Source organism: Emydura macquarii, unplaced genomic scaffold (genome assembly GCF_026122565.2).
Source record: "Emydura macquarii macquarii isolate MOO-44397 ecotype Brisbane River unplaced genomic scaffold, CSIRO-AGI_Emac_v2 contig_2676, whole genome shotgun sequence".
In the NCBI taxonomy this organism is placed as follows: Eukaryota; Metazoa; Chordata; order Testudines; family Chelidae; genus Emydura; species Emydura macquarii.
This window is the reverse complement of record NW_027132813.1, coordinates 46,049,738-46,067,179: the sequence shown is the minus strand read 5'-3', so window position 1 is coordinate 46,067,179 and position 17,442 is coordinate 46,049,738. Positions and strand designations below refer to the sequence as shown.

Sequence of the window (17,442 nt, the reverse complement as noted above, 5' to 3'; positions counted from 1 at the left end):
TGCCACAGATTTCCTCCTGGCATTTTTTGAGGAAACAGACCATATGGCTAAACAATATGATGATGTGTATGGAATCACAGAAGCATAAGACAAGGAAGAATTATTTTGAAAAATGCATGGAAGAAAATTCAGTCCTGTTTTATTTGCAAAAATAATTAGCCAAGTTACTTTAGAATCTCAAATAAATGTAATAGTGATATGATTAATATAATTTGTAATTAGAAAATAAACACCCTCTTCACAAAAGTCATCTCTTGCAACAACCAAGTGCATGGCTTCCATAGAGAACATTACATTGGAGGAACACACAGGATAAGATGGGAAATAATAACTATATGTTAGCTGTGTTACTAGATCAGTCAGCAATTACTTACAAATCTCATTGTTAGCAGTGGGAAATGGGATAGGACTGCCAGTCTCCTAGGGTGGTGAGGGGCAGACAGACTGGGAGCTTACATGGCTCTCTCCTAGCCTCTGAGATAGCTGGTTTGCCCTTTTGGCAGGGGAAAACATATATAATTATTAGTTTTTGCAATGGATCAAGAAACCTCTTCAGCTGTACATGCCAGACCAGTTCCTCCATTGCCTTCTTCTAAACTACAACGCTGTTGTTCTTATTTTTCCCCCTTGGTGGTGTCTTCCGGGCCCCAAGAAAGTCCTAATGATCATACCCATTTTTCCCCTCTGACTCCTCTTCCAAAAAGCTGCATCACGGCCATTATCGACCTCTTGCTGAGAGAAGGACTAGAAAGAGCTGCACTGAGACATGTAAATCAGTTCAGATGGGGACACCATGTGGGGATAAAGGAAGCAGTGCAAGTTTCACCCTTCTCCCTGGGTCTGCACCAATCCCCCTCCCTCCCCAGCATTCTCAGCCCTTTGTTTTGTAAATGATTACTATAAGGAAAAAGGCAGCATTGCTCTGTTAAGTGTTCTGTCAGAAAGGCGTGCTACGAGCCTGGAGGATAGGTGAGGAAGTGCAAGTCAGCCCACTAAATAAACTTTAGAAGGATGACATGTTAAGCCTGGGTGCTGCTAAGTAAGGAAGTTGCTAGTATGAGTTTATTCCAAATCCCATACTTTTATATTATTGGAGGCAATGTAGTTTGGTTTCGTACGTGTGTTCTGGGAAGCCCAAAGAAGGGTTCAGCTCTGTCTGAAAGTAGAATCCTAAAATTCTGTGGGCAAGAGGAGGCAAGAGTTATCACTAAAAATAAGAGGGGATTTCTTCATAGGTGAAGTGTGTGTAGAAATTGCAGGGAAAATTTTGTGTTGGTAAATTTTAGGGTTTTTTTGATTTTGTATTTACTGCCTCTGTCTGTGGATAGGGGCAGTATGTGACAGGAAGATGCCAGTAAGATGGAAAGGGGAAGTCTCTAAAATGGTGGTCAATCCGGTTATAATGTATGGTGCTGAGAGTTGGGCAACAAAGAAGACGCATGAGCATATGACCTGCTCTACAGAAATGCAAATGTTGGGATGTATGAGTGGTGTAAGCAAGAAAGACCACGAGGAATGTGTATGTTAGAGACATGCTCAAAGTAACGTCCATAATCAAAAAAATGAGGGAGTGCAGTCTCACATGGTTTAGTCATGTAAAGCAGTCTTGACAACTATGTGAGTAAGAGAGTCCAACCGATGAAGATTAAAGGCAAATGACGGAGAGGCTGACCCAACAAGAAGTGGTTGGATTTCATAAAAGAAGACTTGTTTAGCATGTGGTATGATAGATGATATGGCATTGAACAGAGGACTCTGGAAGGAGAGGACTTGTATGACCCATTTGATGTGATTAATACAAGGAAAAAGATCTATGGATAGGTGCCCTATACATGAATAGAATAATATTCAGAGGCTCTTGAATAAGTTTCTGAGCTGAAAATAGTTCCTATAGTCTCTATGGCCCTGATCTTGTAAACTGGTCCATGCAGGCATACCCTCATGCTTATGCAGAGTTTCAGTGACTTGCAGAATCAGGTCCTAACGCTTTTATATCTATAGTCTCTTCTTTTAATGCACATTTGACTTTAGCCTGATGGATAAAGAAAAACTTTACCATTGTAAAAAGATCTGAAGTCTTCTAGCTGTGTGTTTAGAAGTTACCTTAAGTTAAACTGCTTAATCTGGACAAAAAACTGTGCATTCTATTTCCTTTTGTAAAGAAGGTTGCTCTATATCTTCATTATTCAGGGAGACAAAATATTAAATTATTTTTGTCTCTTGACAGATTTAGCAATGCAATTGAATCAGGGAAAATTTGAATATAATGGATCATGTGGGTGAGTAAAGTTATTTAAACTATTTTCACTATGTATCAGAGCACCATACTATGACATTAATAAAACTTTGTCACATCTAATTATGTGTTCCTAGCATCCCATTTTTTCATTTGGTATAGAATAGAAATGAGCAGAATTCCTGGGATTGATTTACATTTGCAAAATAGTGTGGTAAATACACTTTTCAGCCCTACTCAATTTCATTAAATGAGATAGAAGAGATTTTGAATTATAAAGATTGTACAAAGCACATGCAGAGTTAATTAAATTCATCTTCATGTTTAATTAAGAATCCTTTTTAAACACGTCTCAGAATACAGATTCACTGTACAGTTCACAAGAAATCTCAGTTTACTTGGACATGCTGTATACTAATGTATATAGCTTTTTTTTCCCCCTCTGATTGTAGTCTTTGGAAAATAAACGCAAAAATAAAAAAGTACATTGAGCTTATGGGCAAGAACTGAAATTGATGTAGGGCTGTGTCCAAACAAGAAACAGTAACCACTAATTTGTTATGAAAGAGCAGATTGCATAGCAGATACCCATGCATCATATCTCTCTCTCTCTCTCTCTCTCTCTCTCTCTCTCGCACATGTTTCCATTACTCTTTTACACATGGTGACTCTGCTTCTTTTTTGATTGATTCTGATCTTCTCAAGCACTATCTTTGTGGTTTCATGAGTTAGAGAGTGACTAATACACCTGAAGAAGGAGAAAGAGTTTGATGAATCCTAGGAAATACTAAATTACCTAGAAAATGAAACCAGAATCTATTTAAATTTCCTCAGAATTACTGTGAAAATAAGATAATTGTTTATAGCCATGAAATATTCAATATCTGTAAAAGTAGATAGGCCTTATATGGTTTTACTGGTGATGTCTAATTCTGGATACTAGTGCATCCAGAGATAATTTGTATAAACCTAGTGGATGAAGTTTAAAAAAGGCTTTCATCTAGCAAATGGAGGTGATACAAGTTCCTTTCCCCCAACCATTATCTGGTTTCTGAGGCAAGGACTGTCTTTTACTATGTGACTGTAAAATCCCTAGCACATTAAGGCCCCAAACTTGCTTGAGCCTTCCAGCCACTATCACAATATAAATAATGAATACTAAAAAATTGAAGAAAGCGGCATGTACTATTATAGTAAAGTAGTGAACAGAAATTATATTACAAGCATGGAAATGTGGCTGGTGATTTCCCAGAAAATGGTCATGTGTCTCAGTCAAGCTTAAAATCAGTTTATTTCTCCAAAATGGATCAGTTGTGATCTCCTCAGCAGCAACAAAAAAGGTGGCCCAGGAGAGGATTGAAATCAGATAAATCCCAGTTGATGCTTCCCTACTACTCCCCTCATACTTTAAAAAATGTGTTTTCAGTTTCAAACAGAAACTTACCCCTGCATGTCAGTCTTTGGCTTGAATGGTTCTGTCTGCCTATCTGACATCTAAGATATATAATGGAATGTGGGATACACCCTAGAACATTTCTGAAGTAATGTTTCTGTAATATGCATAGTACTTGGAAGGTTTGATGTGGTATACATGTTTTATCAGCAGCTGCTTGGGACAGCTCCATTACTCAGGTGTAGCAAAGCATGGTCTCTCTCTGCCCAGTGGCCCTATAGTACAACGAAAAGGCACTTGGTATTTAGCCCTATGAGACTATCCAAAGAATAAGGCTAATTTATGCACAAAACTGTTTGGTGGAAATGTGCTGATGTTATGGAAAAAAGAAATGTACCATGTATGATACGTTCTGTTCCTTTTGCTTGTGTGTGTATTCTAGATATAGTGGGCCTTCTGATTTCTTTTCTGACCTACCCCAGTTTCACACTGTTGTTACTCCATTGGCTTCAGTGAATTACTCCACATTCATATCAGTGTAAAAGCACAGTCAGTCCCACTTGATCCTTAACACAGCCAGTCAAGGCTAAAAATGCATCCTGAATATATCCACGAGTTCCCCTTTCACTCCAAATATCTGTATTAAATGATTAAATGGGATTGTCATTTTAGAAAGCAACACACCCTAATTATATAATGTTGTCATATAGTGCTGAGGAAAATTACTTTCCTTAATAGAAACCAAACTTAATATAAAAATGGGAGAAAGTGAAACTGGGATTTTTTTTCTATCATCATAGTCCTTCCAGCGTATTTTAATTTTTTTCTGATTGCAGTCTAGATCTTGATAACCCTTTGTACTAATGACACTTTGAAGAAAATCTCGTGGGTGAAATATGAGGTTCTAACAGCTGCTGTCTGTGCATGGCTGCTGAATTGGCAGGAAGACTCCATTTGCATGTTTTCTTCCATTGTTGGAAGAGAATTCCCTTCATCTCTGACACAGCTGAACTCCAGAAGCTCTACCATTCTATTTTAAAATCAGAATCCTCATTTGTTACTCATCAGTGCACAAATGAGGTTCATTGATAAGCTGAGCCAGAGCATAGTCCCCAGAGAGGTACTGTTATTGGTATTATTACTGTACCATTCACACCACTATAATTAAGGGTCTGTCAGTATTAGCATTATCAGCTCTTTTCCTTAAAGGTTTATAATTCAGGTGAAAAAATCAGCTTCAGGATGAAATTTACTAAATAAATCTTGGCTGGGCGTGGGGCCTGATTCTTTAGAAAACAATTTTGAATAAAAACACTTAGTCCAGATCACCATAGGTTTTTTTTCCTCACCGTTTCATGAGTTAAGGTCGGAATGTCAGTATGTATTTTAAAATACCCTGGGGATGTCATTTGTTAAAGCAAGGCCATCAATATGACTTGTAATAAATAAAGTGGCAATTTAAAGTTCCACGTGCCAACACATTTCTTCTTCTCTTTCTTTAAAAAAAGGTATCTCCTTAAACCAGATTTCATGCGACGACCAGATCGAACATTTGACCCTTTCTCTGAAACGCCAGTAGATGGTGTTATTGCAGCAACTTGTTCCGTGCAGGTAAAATCTAACTGAGACTGCCGTCATCTTAAAAGCATCCAAAAGCACATTTTAAAATGAGCGGAAATTTAACGTGTACAGCAAATTTCTTCGGAATTTGTGGTTTTCATCAAATTGTTTTAATTATTGTTCTTTGATTGCTGTTTATGACATCTGTGTTTACATGAAATTGAATAGAACATGATAGAATTAGAAATGGTTTGTAATTATCCATTTAAAGTGTGTCACTGAATTTTAAATCCCTCGCTATTCTTTGTTATTTAGAGCAGCCATCACAAAATAAAATATGATGAGCTCATTCCTTCAAGTAATTCAGAATCATGCCTGCTCCACTGGTTGCCACAGAGTCAGACAATGTTTTGTAATGGAATTTTTTCTGTAGGATATTTTCAATAGATATAGAAGTTCAGGAATGGCTGCCCCATTTATGCTATCACTTATGGCTACTCTACAAAAGGAGATAATTCAAGGTTTCAGTAGAACTAATTGTGGAAAATCAGTTATGGAAAATTAGTGTAGATGAGGGTGTGTGGGGGAATACAAACACTTTTCATTCATAGAGTAGCCTCATTCATGACCAGTTTGAACATTATGAAAAAGTTAGTTAGAGAGGTCCTAACTTTTTGAATGATGTGAATCGTGTGAGACAGCAGAGTCCATGAAACTTCCATGATATTTTATTAAGCTTATCTAAATTTTCTGTTCATCCTCTGGGTAGAGGCTACCAACCTTTAGGAAGGAAAGCAAGATTGACAGACTGACATTTTAACACATTTCATCTGGGTTCCTGCCTCCACTCTCTGCCAATACTCTGTTAGCTCAATACCTCAGAATGCTGCTCTGGAAAATATTCTGGTCTCAATGATCACTTTATATGTATACTTATATGTATATCACTTTGTATGTATACTTTATATTTATATATATCTCTCTCCAGAAGAGGAAAAGTTGTGAAAATTCCAAACTGCATCCCCAAGCAAAATTGTCATACATTTACCCAAGCTTCACATCAGCAATTATAAGAATAAAGGCATGTTTTGTGTAGAGCAGGTGTATCTCACCTCCTTAGAAGCAGTGGGATCTAGCAAAGAGATCCACAAACTAATAATCAGGATATATGGATCCTTGTTCCAATTCTACTGCCACTTGCACTCATTGTGTGATGATGGGCAGGTCATATTAGTGCTCCGTGCCTATTTCTGTATCTGTAAAATTGAGATAATAAAGCTTACCCCTCTTTGTAAAGCATTTGAGATCTTCAGATGAAAAGTGCTATATAAATGCAAAGTGCTATTGTAAGTGCAAAACTTCTGATTTATAGTGGGTTATTAGTTAGTGGCCCCATTCTGAATCAAAACCCTATGCACTGAACAAACTTATTAGAGGTCACAGTCTCTGCCCTAAGGAATTTACAGTTGTTGTATTTAAGAAAAGACACAACTACTAGATGTAACAAACAATAGTAGGGAAGGGAAAGGAGAACTAGGGTAAGAGGAATAAGAACATATGTTCTCTAAGGTAATAGTGTTCATAATTTGTTGATTGAGTCAGTGTTATTATTCGTATTACAGTAATACCTAGAAACTACAATAGAGATTGGGGCCCCATTGTGCTAGACATTGGAGAGGCTGTCCCTCCCTCAGCATTTACAATTTGCATGAGGAACACAGAGAAAGGATGAGAGGGGAAACAGAGGCTTGGTCTACACTGCCAGCGAAATTCAGCAGCAGTCGACGGGAGATATGCAAGCTACGTAGAGTCATGCAACATTAATCTTTTTGCGGGGGTGGATTAACGCTGTTGACTTCCGGATTGATTGAGCAAGTCTCTACTGCCTCTCAATTGATCCCGCAGAATTGATCCAGCAGCGCTGATGGTGCTGCCGTCAATATAGACATGCCCAGAGTCCAAAGAGGTATCCTACAGCACATCAGTGATAAAGTTAGGAAGAGAACTCGCATCTTGACTTCTAGTCCAGTGACCAAGCCACTAGACTGCATTGCCTCTCAAATCAGTCATTTCAAGTTTTCTGTATTTAAAAAATGTAAGACCAGATACTTTTGTGCACATCATAAAAGAACAGGTCAAAATCAACTTTGGTCTGTGCAATTTTAAATATTTCATTTTTGTCTTCAATCCTTGATGGTACAGAATAACATATGCTGTGTTGGCAAATAAAAGATCATGTTAGTAAAACAAAAAAATTGTCACAGGAAAATGGTCTGCTGTAGCCAGATAAATATGGACTTGGAATAAATTTGCATCAAATTCAAGATATTTATATGCAGAGAGAAATATAGGAATCTTGTAAAAAGCTTCCATTACAGTAGGTATTTTTTAAGTATCCTGCATTGCATAGAGATGTTGTATTAAAATAAATTTATGTGTTTAGTGAGTACCATATGGAAGTGGCTAGTATAATGCACTGAAATTAAAGTAGAACAATAACATCCAGACACACAGTTAGAAAGTTATTCCTAATATCTAATCTAAATCTCTCTAGCTGCAGATTAAGCCCCCTATTTTTTTGTCCGATATTCAGTGGACGTGGAGAACAGTAGATCACCATTCTCTCTATAACAGACCTCAATATATTTGAAGACTTTTATCTAGTCTCCCTTCAGTCTTTTTTTTCAAGACTAAACATGCCAAGTTCTTTTTACCTTTCATCAAAGGTCAGGCTATCTAAACCTTTATCATTTTTGTTGCTTTCCTCTGGACTCTCTCCAACTTGTCTATATATTTCTTAAAGTGAGGTACCCAGAATTGGACACAGCACTTCAGTTGAGGCCTCACTACTGCTGAGTGGAGTGTTAATATACTCCAGAATTAGATTAACCTTTTTTTGCAACTACATCACATTTTTGACTCGTATTCAATTTGTGATCCACTCTTGCCCCCAGATCCTTTCCACCAGTGCCTGCACAATTATTCCTCATTTTGTAATTGTGCATTTGATTACTTTCTTCCTAAGTATAGTACTGTCCACTTATCTTTATTGAATTTCATCTTGCTGATTTCAGACCAATTCTCCAATTTTTGAAGGTATTTTGGATTTTAATACCATCCTCTAAGTGCTAGCAACCCCTCCCAGCTTAGTGTCATCCACAGATTTTATAAGCATACTATTATTCCGTTACCCAAGTCATTAATAAAAATATCGAATTAGTACCAAACCCAGGACTGACCTCTGCAGAACCCCACTAGCTATACCCCTCTCCCCCAGTTTTTACAGCAAATCATTGATAACTACTCTTTGAATATGGTCTTTCAACCATTTGTGAACCCACCTTATAGCAATTGAATTTAGATCACATTGCCCTAATTTGCTTATGAGAAGGTCACGTGAGACTATGTAAAAAGCCTTACTAAAAACAATATATATCACATCTATTGCTTCCCTCATTCCACTAGGCCAGTAACCCTGTCAAAGAAGGAAATTCGGTTGGTTTGGCATGATTTGTTCTTGACAAATACATGTTCACTATTATTTAACACCACATTGTCCTCTGGGTGCTTACACATTGTTGGTTTAGTAATTTTTCCAGGTGTTGAAATTAGGCTGACTAGTCTATAATTCCCAGGGTCCTCTTTGTTCTCCTTTTTAAAGATAGGTACTAGGTTTGCTCTTTTCCAGTTCTGTGGAACCTCACCCATCCTCCATTAGTTCTGTTGTGATTATTTTAGAGTTCTGAGATTATTTCAGCAAGTTTCTTAAGTACCCTAAGGTGCCTTTCATTAGGCACTGCTGATTTGAATACATCTAACTTATCTAAATATTTTGTAACATAATATTTCCCTATTACAGCTTTTCTGCCTTGTTAATATTAATTGTATTAAGTATCTCGTCACAATTTACCTTTTTAGTGAAGACTGAAGCAAAATAGTCATTAAACACCTCAGCCTTCTCAATGTCATCTGTTTTTTGGCTCTCCTTCCCTGATAAGTAGAAAGACCTACATTTTCCTTCATCTTTCTCTTGCTTCTAATGTACTTATAGAACATCTTCTTATTGCCTTTTGTTTCCCTTGCTTGGTGTAATTCATTTTGTTCCTTAGTCTGTCTGATTTGTCTCAGCATGCTTATGCTATTCCAGTGTACACATCCTTAACAATTTAGCCATGTTTCCACTTTTTGTAGGATTGCATTTTGATTTCCAGGTCATTAAAGAGCTCCCGATGGAGCCGTATTAGTCTCTTACTATTCTTCCTATCTTTCATTTGCATCGGTATAGTTTCTTGTTGTATGCCTTTAATATTGTTTGTCTGAGAAACTCCTGAACTACTTTTTCCCTTAGATTTTCTCCCCCTGGGATCTTATCTACCAGGTCTCATCTACCAGGTCTCTGAGTTTGCTAAAGTGTGCTTTTTTTAAAGTCCATTGTCCTTATTCTGCTGCTCTCACTACTTCCTTTTATTAGAGCTATGAAATCTTTCATTTTATGATCCCTTTTACCCTAATTGCCTTCAGCCTTCACTACCAAGTTCTCCTTGTTGGTCAGAATCAAGTCTAAAATGGCTGTCCCCCATCTTCTGAAACAAGAAGTTGTCCCCAGTTCATTCCAAGAATTTATTGGAGATTTGTGTTTGTTCTAGACATGCCACTGTATTGAGCCCAGTAATTTGTATTTAACTAAAGCATAACTGGTGTTTGGTTAAGGCATATCTTCAATAAGGACAGCAGTCTTGATCTGACGACATCAAGAGATGGAGAATCCACCACTTTCCTTGATTGTTTGTTCCAATGGTTAATCACCCTCACTGTTAAAAATTTGGCCCTTATTTCTAATTTGAATTTGTCTGGCTTCAGCTTCCAGCCATTGGTTCTTGTCATGTCTTTCTCTGATAGATTAAAGAGACCTTTAGTCCCCAGTATTTTCTCCCAGTGAGGTCTTTATACACCAGCAAAGCACTTCTAAGCACACATATAGTCCCATTAAAGTCAGTGGTACCGTTCATGTGCTTAAAGTTAAGTACGTGCTTAAGTGCTCTGCTGGATCAGATCCTCACTGGCTTGAACAAGGCATAGTACAGACAGGCTCAAGGCAAACTTCACCATATAGTTCTGCCAATCCATATCTTTGTAAAAACATCTGAGAAAATGTACTGTTTTTGAAAGGTGCTGGAATGACAAACACTGTAGATGGATGTCCACAGAACAATATATGTAGCAGTAGCAGTGGGTAAACTCCCTTATGCACCACCCCACTAATATGAGGCAATCCTGTTTTGTAGGAACCACAGTCAGTGTGTTGAGATTGTAAGTTCCTTGGGGCATGGACCATCTTTTTGTTCTTTGTTTACAGCGTTCCTAATACAGCGGAGTCCTGGTCCATGACTAGGTCTCTTGGGCCCTGTGGTAATACAAGTAATGAAGAAGAAAAAGATAATTCAGTCTCCACCTCCATCAGATCATTGGCCTGCTGTTCAGTTTTACCACCAAGTTTGTTAGTGCCAGTTATGATAGTAGTTATGTAAAGTTTACACCTGTCCACTCTCCAATGGATTGATACCACCAACTCATTACATACATGCCACAGAATGAGCGAGATCACAATCACCGCAGTGGCAGTGACCTAGAGGTGAACGCTTTCACATGCCTGTTATAAAGGAGCAATCTAGTCCCTCTTTGAAAAAACATCTCAGTTCCAAATTGCTGTTACAAGCCCAGGTGCCTCTTGAGCAAAATTATTCCAACTTTGCCAATTTTTTTCAATTGATATGGCAAACTTGAGAGAAAGAGACTACTTGTGAGCCAAATCAAGGTTTGAACGTACATATTCATGAGAGAAAAGCCACTGCCTTTACCCCTATAAAAACCTACTGCACATTAGCGCACTTGAACATGTGTGGTTATTCAGCATTCAGTCTCTGCAGTGAGGTCACAACCCTGCAAAGCACTTCAGCCTGTGCCTAAGTACTGTGCTGTAATGGAGCCTGGGAGCTGAGAGTATTGCATATACTGCTGCTGAAAAGTAGTGAAAACTATATGATTTTCCCATTGGATTGTTGTTAGAATGTACATGCAGTCAGCCTCTTGCTTTCATTAATACTGAAATTCAGCATAAAGAGGAATCCAATCAGAAAAGACACTGTTTACTTGTTACTCATACAGATACCTAATACCAGCATGGAATCTAGTTTTAAAAAATAAATGTACTAGAATACTCACATATATAAATTGGCTAAATACGTCACTGATTTACTCTGTGTGTAACACCGTTTAACTAATTTGTATATGGGGGTGTGGGCACATGTTCATAAAAACCTTTTTAAAAATTACCTTTTGTTTACAAAACCAGTTGTACTGACATGAAATTTAATGGGTATTAGATGCTGTGGGGAAAAAATTACACAATGAATATAATATAATAAATGAATGAACGTGTGTTTTTGATTTAAAAAAAAGGTGACTGTTTCCACTCATTATAAAGTAATGAATGTTTTATATTGTTGTTACTTTCTTCAGACCAGAGTAATGCATTTAAATTCCTTTTCTTCGTCATCTGTTACAGGTAATATCTGGTCAGTTCTTATCAGATAAAAAAATTGGTACGTATGTAGAAGTGGATATGTATGGGTTGCCTACGGATACTATACGTAAAGAATTTCGAACCCGCATGGTGATGAACAATGGTCTGAATCCTGTTTACAATGAAGAATCATTTGTATTTCGAAAGGTAGGATTTCTTGAATGTACGCTTTGGTGTTTTTGAACCCTGCTCTTGCAAACTCTTTCCCATGTGAGTATTCTTTACTTGAATGAGCAATCCCCTTTGCTTCAGTGTGACTGCTCATATGAATAAGGATCGTGAACAAGGATTTGCGGAATTGGATCTTAAATTGGTAGGACTCATGTTTACCACCATAAACCTGTAAACCATTAAGGCTGAATTAAACTTTCAACAGGTTTTTTTTTTTTTTTTTTTTAATGGATAACCTCTGTAGCTGTCACATGATTTTTTTTTTTTTTTGTCTGTTTGGCTTTTTCCTCTTTTTTGCTTCCTCCTCCTCCTTGGAGGAACCCATGTCCTTCGTGGCAATGCCTGTGTTCCAGGTATGCAGTCTGCTCAGAAAGAACTCCAGATGGTGGAGACCAACATTCCTTGGAGATGACTTCTTCCCTGCCCTGACAGTGGCTGCTATCTTGCACTGTTCCTTCAGCCAAGAGGGCAGGTGAGAGGCAGCATCCAAAGCTAAGGTCAATGTCATTACATGGAAAAGATGGAAGGGTGCTGTGTTCCTCAGACATGTGGCCAGCTCCCTCCTCCTGTAGACCATGTGTATCATGTCCTTAAAACAAAACAAAACAAAACAAAACACCACCTTTTTCATGGTACTGTATGGTGGACTTACAGAGGGAAATCAGTCGTCATCGCTAATGTTCAGTTTTTAATCTGTCTGATTTTTTTTTGTCAATTGGAGTTTCATCCAAAATACGTGCTTTTACAGTGCTGTCTTTGATAATGTCTGCTTTTCTTTCACTTGTTCTGTTGTCCTGCAGAAGTTTTACTGTGTTTCTTTAGTGACAGGTTGTGCCTGGTGATCATACTGTTTTATATGTATATTGTGTAACACTGATAATCTGCTTCCAGTGTAGCAAATGTTTAATAGAACTGAAGTTAATGTAGTGGACTCAGATATCCTGGGAGGTGACTTGCCCTAATGCTGTGCTGCTGGGACCCTAGTTCAGGAACACATCCCAGTTCAGTACATGTTTAATGATGTCCTGAACAGGGATGAGCTCAAGAATGGGCTTAAATGCTTTCCTGCATAGGTGCCTAGGCAATGGGCAAGAGGAAATGCTTAAGTTCACTGTGAACAGTCCCAGATGGGCATCCTTTCGCTAGGTTGGGTAATCAGATGACCTGCACCTGCTGCCTCTTGGGTTCTTCCCACGCAGAGGGCACATGCTTGTACAATAAACTATGATTTGCCCCAGCGGTTCCATAGTAATTCATTAGTCACAACTTGACCCCTTGTAAATAAAATATGAGTTAACACCAAAGGGCATTTGTTCCTTGGTACCCTCCCCTGACCATAGAGGAGCTGTTAAAATTCGCTACAGGCTAGGTACTTGAATTTCTACAGCCAGTGACTAGCAGGGAAAGCAATGATAGAGTACAGTCCATTACATAATGAATGGTGTGCTGGCCTGTGACAGGTAAAGGGAAGATTTTACCCGTGCTGTTTAAGTGGCCCTAGTTGGGTCAGCTTGGGCTTGACCTTCCATGATGGCATTAACCCTACACAAATGCAAGCAGGCAATGTGTGAATTCTGTTTGATTGTTCTGTTTGATATTAAAGCTTTTGCCATTCTAATCCAAGTTTTGTGTTGTCATTCTGTTGTGAGGGGTTGATGCTTGTGATATGGTATGTCGAGGATGCTTACCTCTGATCAGTAAGACTGTCCTTAACAGGACAAGTTAACTTGCGTGTCTGTGAATTGTTCAGGCATGCAGAGTTCAAAAACCTGTTTTGTTTCTGTGCTCTTTACTTAAGGCTTAAAATGAAAGCAGTGGGTCCAAGGGAGGAAAAATCTATTTTATTTTCTTCACTGAGTCACTTCTAGTTTCTTCACAAGAATCAACTAATAGAGCCAGGTGGAGAGAGAAAGGAAAGTAATAATGTCTCAGTGATTCCTTTCTGGATCAGATCCTCTTTATTTCTTTCCTCTCTCTGTCTCTTACCCACTCCCACTGTCAGGGCCCTCTTTCGGCCTGCAGCCCAGGCAGACTGGGAACGAAAGATTGCTGGCCTGCCCTGTGAAGACATTCCTAGTGCAGGGGATCCTCTCTTCTCCAGTCCTATCCCTGCTCACCGTTCTTAGGAAGCAGGTGGAACAGGTCTCAGGCTAGCACTTTTGGATCCAGGTGGGAGTTAAAGTTGTTTCTGCTGTTGCTTTTGTTGGTCAGAATGGGAACTGTCAGCTTCAGGTATCTTCTGTCCTGCAATCAGGGCCCACTACCCCTTCCCATTGTGCATACCCTTACGCCCATCCCTGCTGAGAGCGTGCCCCACCAGCACCAGGTCTCCCACTGGGTATTGCCCTCCTTCAGTTGCCTTGTAATGTACATGTGTCATCTTCTTCCCCATCAGACCGCTCCAGCTGAGTGCACATCACCTCTCCACAGCAACCCCCCTCCCACAGATGGTGTTATACCCCATTCCTCCTCCTTTTCACCACCCTTATTCTATTACTGATGTCCTTTCCTAGTGCCAGCCTCCCTCCCCTCCCCCGCAGCATTGCCTGTCCCTTCTCCCCAGCATTACCCATCTGCCTTCCACTACCCGTTTGTGTTTCTACCACTTCCCACCTAAGCTTTCCCTGCGCACTTTCAGGCATCATCAGCCTCCAGTGATGAAAAATAAATAAGCAAAATATTTAATCACTTTGATTACAATCTGGAGAATTCTTCAAAGAGCAATTTCTGTGCTCCAAAAAACTGAGAGAGAAAGAGAGAGAGAAACTAAACCTTTCCAGTAATGCCTCAGTGTCTGAAAGTGTGCAACTTTCATCCAGCAAAGAATGGTGGTATTCCCTTAAAGAGATACGTAGGCTGTGCTTTTGACTTAACAGTAATGGAAATGGACACCCACAATGTTGTGTGATCTCTAGATGCTTTCAACTGTGGTACTCTGGGAAATATGCAACATTGTGAGAGTTGGTGAATGTCTTTATTTTATGGGTTCCCAGGTTATTCTACCTGATCTCGCTGTCCTGAGAATAGCAGTGTATGATGACAACAACAGGCTGATCGGTCAGAGGATCCTGCCTCTTGATGGTCTTCAGGCAGGCTACAGACATATTTCCCTTCGAAATGAAGGCAACAAACCACTGTCTCTGCCTACAGTTTTCTGCAACATTGTGCTCAAAACGTATGTGCCTGATGGTTTTGGAGGTAAGATGAACACTTACATTACAGCTTTGTGAATCTCAGGTTTTAGTCTGCAAGGAATATAAACACATCATGCAATAGAAAATAAATAATCTCTGGAGCACTGGAAAAATGTTATATTTTTTTAATCTGTAGGAAATTTTCTTATATCTTGTTAAAATACCTTTACTTTTGTATCAAATGCCTTAATGTTAATAATGAAAAGAGTGTAGTCTTCCAACATCAAAATACAAGACAGTGATTTATATTATAGTTTGGCAAAGAAACAAAGCTAGAATTATGCTTCCCAAAGTTACCTGAATTTGATCTTGTTCAATTTATTATTACTTAAACTCTTTAGAAAGAACTCACTGGATATATTAACTGGATTAATTGTCTAGGTTAAAACATATATTGTAGTTTCATAATCCAGGGTGCAAACAAGATGCTGGGGTTTTTTTGTTTTTGTTTTTTAAAGTATTTTAATATTCTTCAAATACTCCTGCTTTTAAAAATGGACACTTAAAATTCTGAATTCTCAAAATTTTATAAACTTTGCAATTACAAGTGATTTTCTTTCCCCCAGCTTTGCATACTTCACATGACTCTTTAAATTAAATCTTAGCTATCACTAATTAGTGACAATGTTAAAAACTACAGAAAGTTGCCACCTTTATTATCTTCAGTGCCCTGAGATAGCGCTTTTTGGCTGCTCTCTGAAAACTCGCTCTAGTTATTTTTCTCTTTACAAGACAAACTTTTCTCTCTTCAAGATAAATATTATCGTAGATAGGTCTCTGACACTGCTCCTACAACAATACTGTATCAGTATATTTGCTTGAATTAAAAAAAACCAGCATAACTTTATTGAAGCCACTTTTTAAGAGCAATTACAGAAGTTTGAGTAGAGGCCTAGGTCCAAAGGAGTAGACACCAAGAACTGCCAGCAAAGCTTCACCCACCATCACCGTACTACCAGCAGGTGGGCACCATGTTCAGGGGGGCACCATGATGCAGCAGGGACAGGGCCTGGTGTGTCTGGAGGGCAGGGCAGGGCCAGGGCCTGGTGAGTCTGAGGGGCAGAGGCTCCAGCAGCCTCATAAATCACCACAAGAGGTGCAATTGGTCTGGAGTACGTAGCCCCTGGGCTTAAGACAATTGCATGCAGTTCTCCTCCTGTGGGCCAGCCAGGCTGCTTCACCCAGGTGCTGTGCATGGCTGGCATGGGGGGGCAGTACGGTGCGGGGCTATGACAACGGCTCCTTCAGAGACCCAGGGGTGAAGTTAAGTGCCAAGCCAACCTCCCTTCCCTCCAGCTCTGGTGCTCTGTGCACATCCCAGACAATAGAGAGAGAGAGATTGTTAAAGGGACAAACTTTAGTCAAATAAGGTTTTAATATATATACATGATTTGCTAGCATTTACCACCAAGCTTGAAGAAGAAAACATAGGCCATGGCTTTAATAGGACAACAACGCTCATGCATAAAGCACATACCTAAGTATTTGCAGGATCAGGGCCTTTTATAGTAAAAATAAGTTAAATGTTGACTCCACTGAAATCAATGAGAGGTTTGCCATTGACTTGATTGGTACCAGGCTCTCACCCAGTGCTTTTATTTGATGAACTTCAACAAACAGTTTTTACTAGTAAGGGCCCCAATTCAGAAAAGAACTTTAGCATGTGTTTAAGTCGATGCTGTTCTGGACAGCACGTAAGCATATGTTCTAAGTGCTGTCCTTAAACACAATGCGTTCCTGAATTTGAACCAAAAATTTTGTAAAGTATTGGAACCCAGTTATCACATTAATAAATACATCACTGATATCACATTTCTAAAAGAGAATTCCATTTGAAAATGCAGCTTAGCCAAAGTGTAACATAAATGAAGTTCCATTGAGTTTACTATTAACTGTTTTGGGGGTTTTTTTTAAGAATTGTACTGCTCACACACAAATCCAAAAATGAGATGGACATTTTTTTGTCAAAGAGAATTTGAAAATCAGTTTATAAAATGCAAGCTGTGTAAAAGTACAGTGTTGGTTGATCAGCTAAATTGCCAACATTACTGCAGATGGTTTATCTGTAAGATGTCAGGACATTAAAAAATATATGTTTACCCCTGAGTAGCTTTATCATTAAAGGGAAATATTGCTAGGATGAGGAAACTGTGTGATATCTTGTTGCCTGGGTAGGAAAAATGGGCTCTGTACTCATTAGAACTAAATAAGTTCAGTTGTTATTTCTCCTTTCCCAATCACTGTCATTTTGACGTGTCACCCATTGTATTTTCGCATTGCTATAGAGCAATAGCCTGATGACCCA

At 38.8% G+C, this 17,442-nt stretch overlaps 1 protein-coding gene across 1 annotated transcript in view; it reads left to right on the top strand.

Moving 5' to 3' along the window:
• Positions 1-17,442, top strand: part of PLCB4 (phospholipase C beta 4) — a 318,726-nt gene that overhangs the window by 250,078 nt on the left and 51,206 nt on the right. The window contains exons 25-28 of the mRNA XM_067565311.1: positions 2,228-2,279; positions 5,138-5,240; positions 11,755-11,919; positions 14,937-15,141. Coding sequence (XP_067421412.1) covers positions 2,228-2,279; positions 5,138-5,240; positions 11,755-11,919; positions 14,937-15,141 — 525 coding nt within the window. The remainder of the gene's footprint in view (positions 1-2,227; positions 2,280-5,137; positions 5,241-11,754; positions 11,920-14,936; positions 15,142-17,442) is intronic.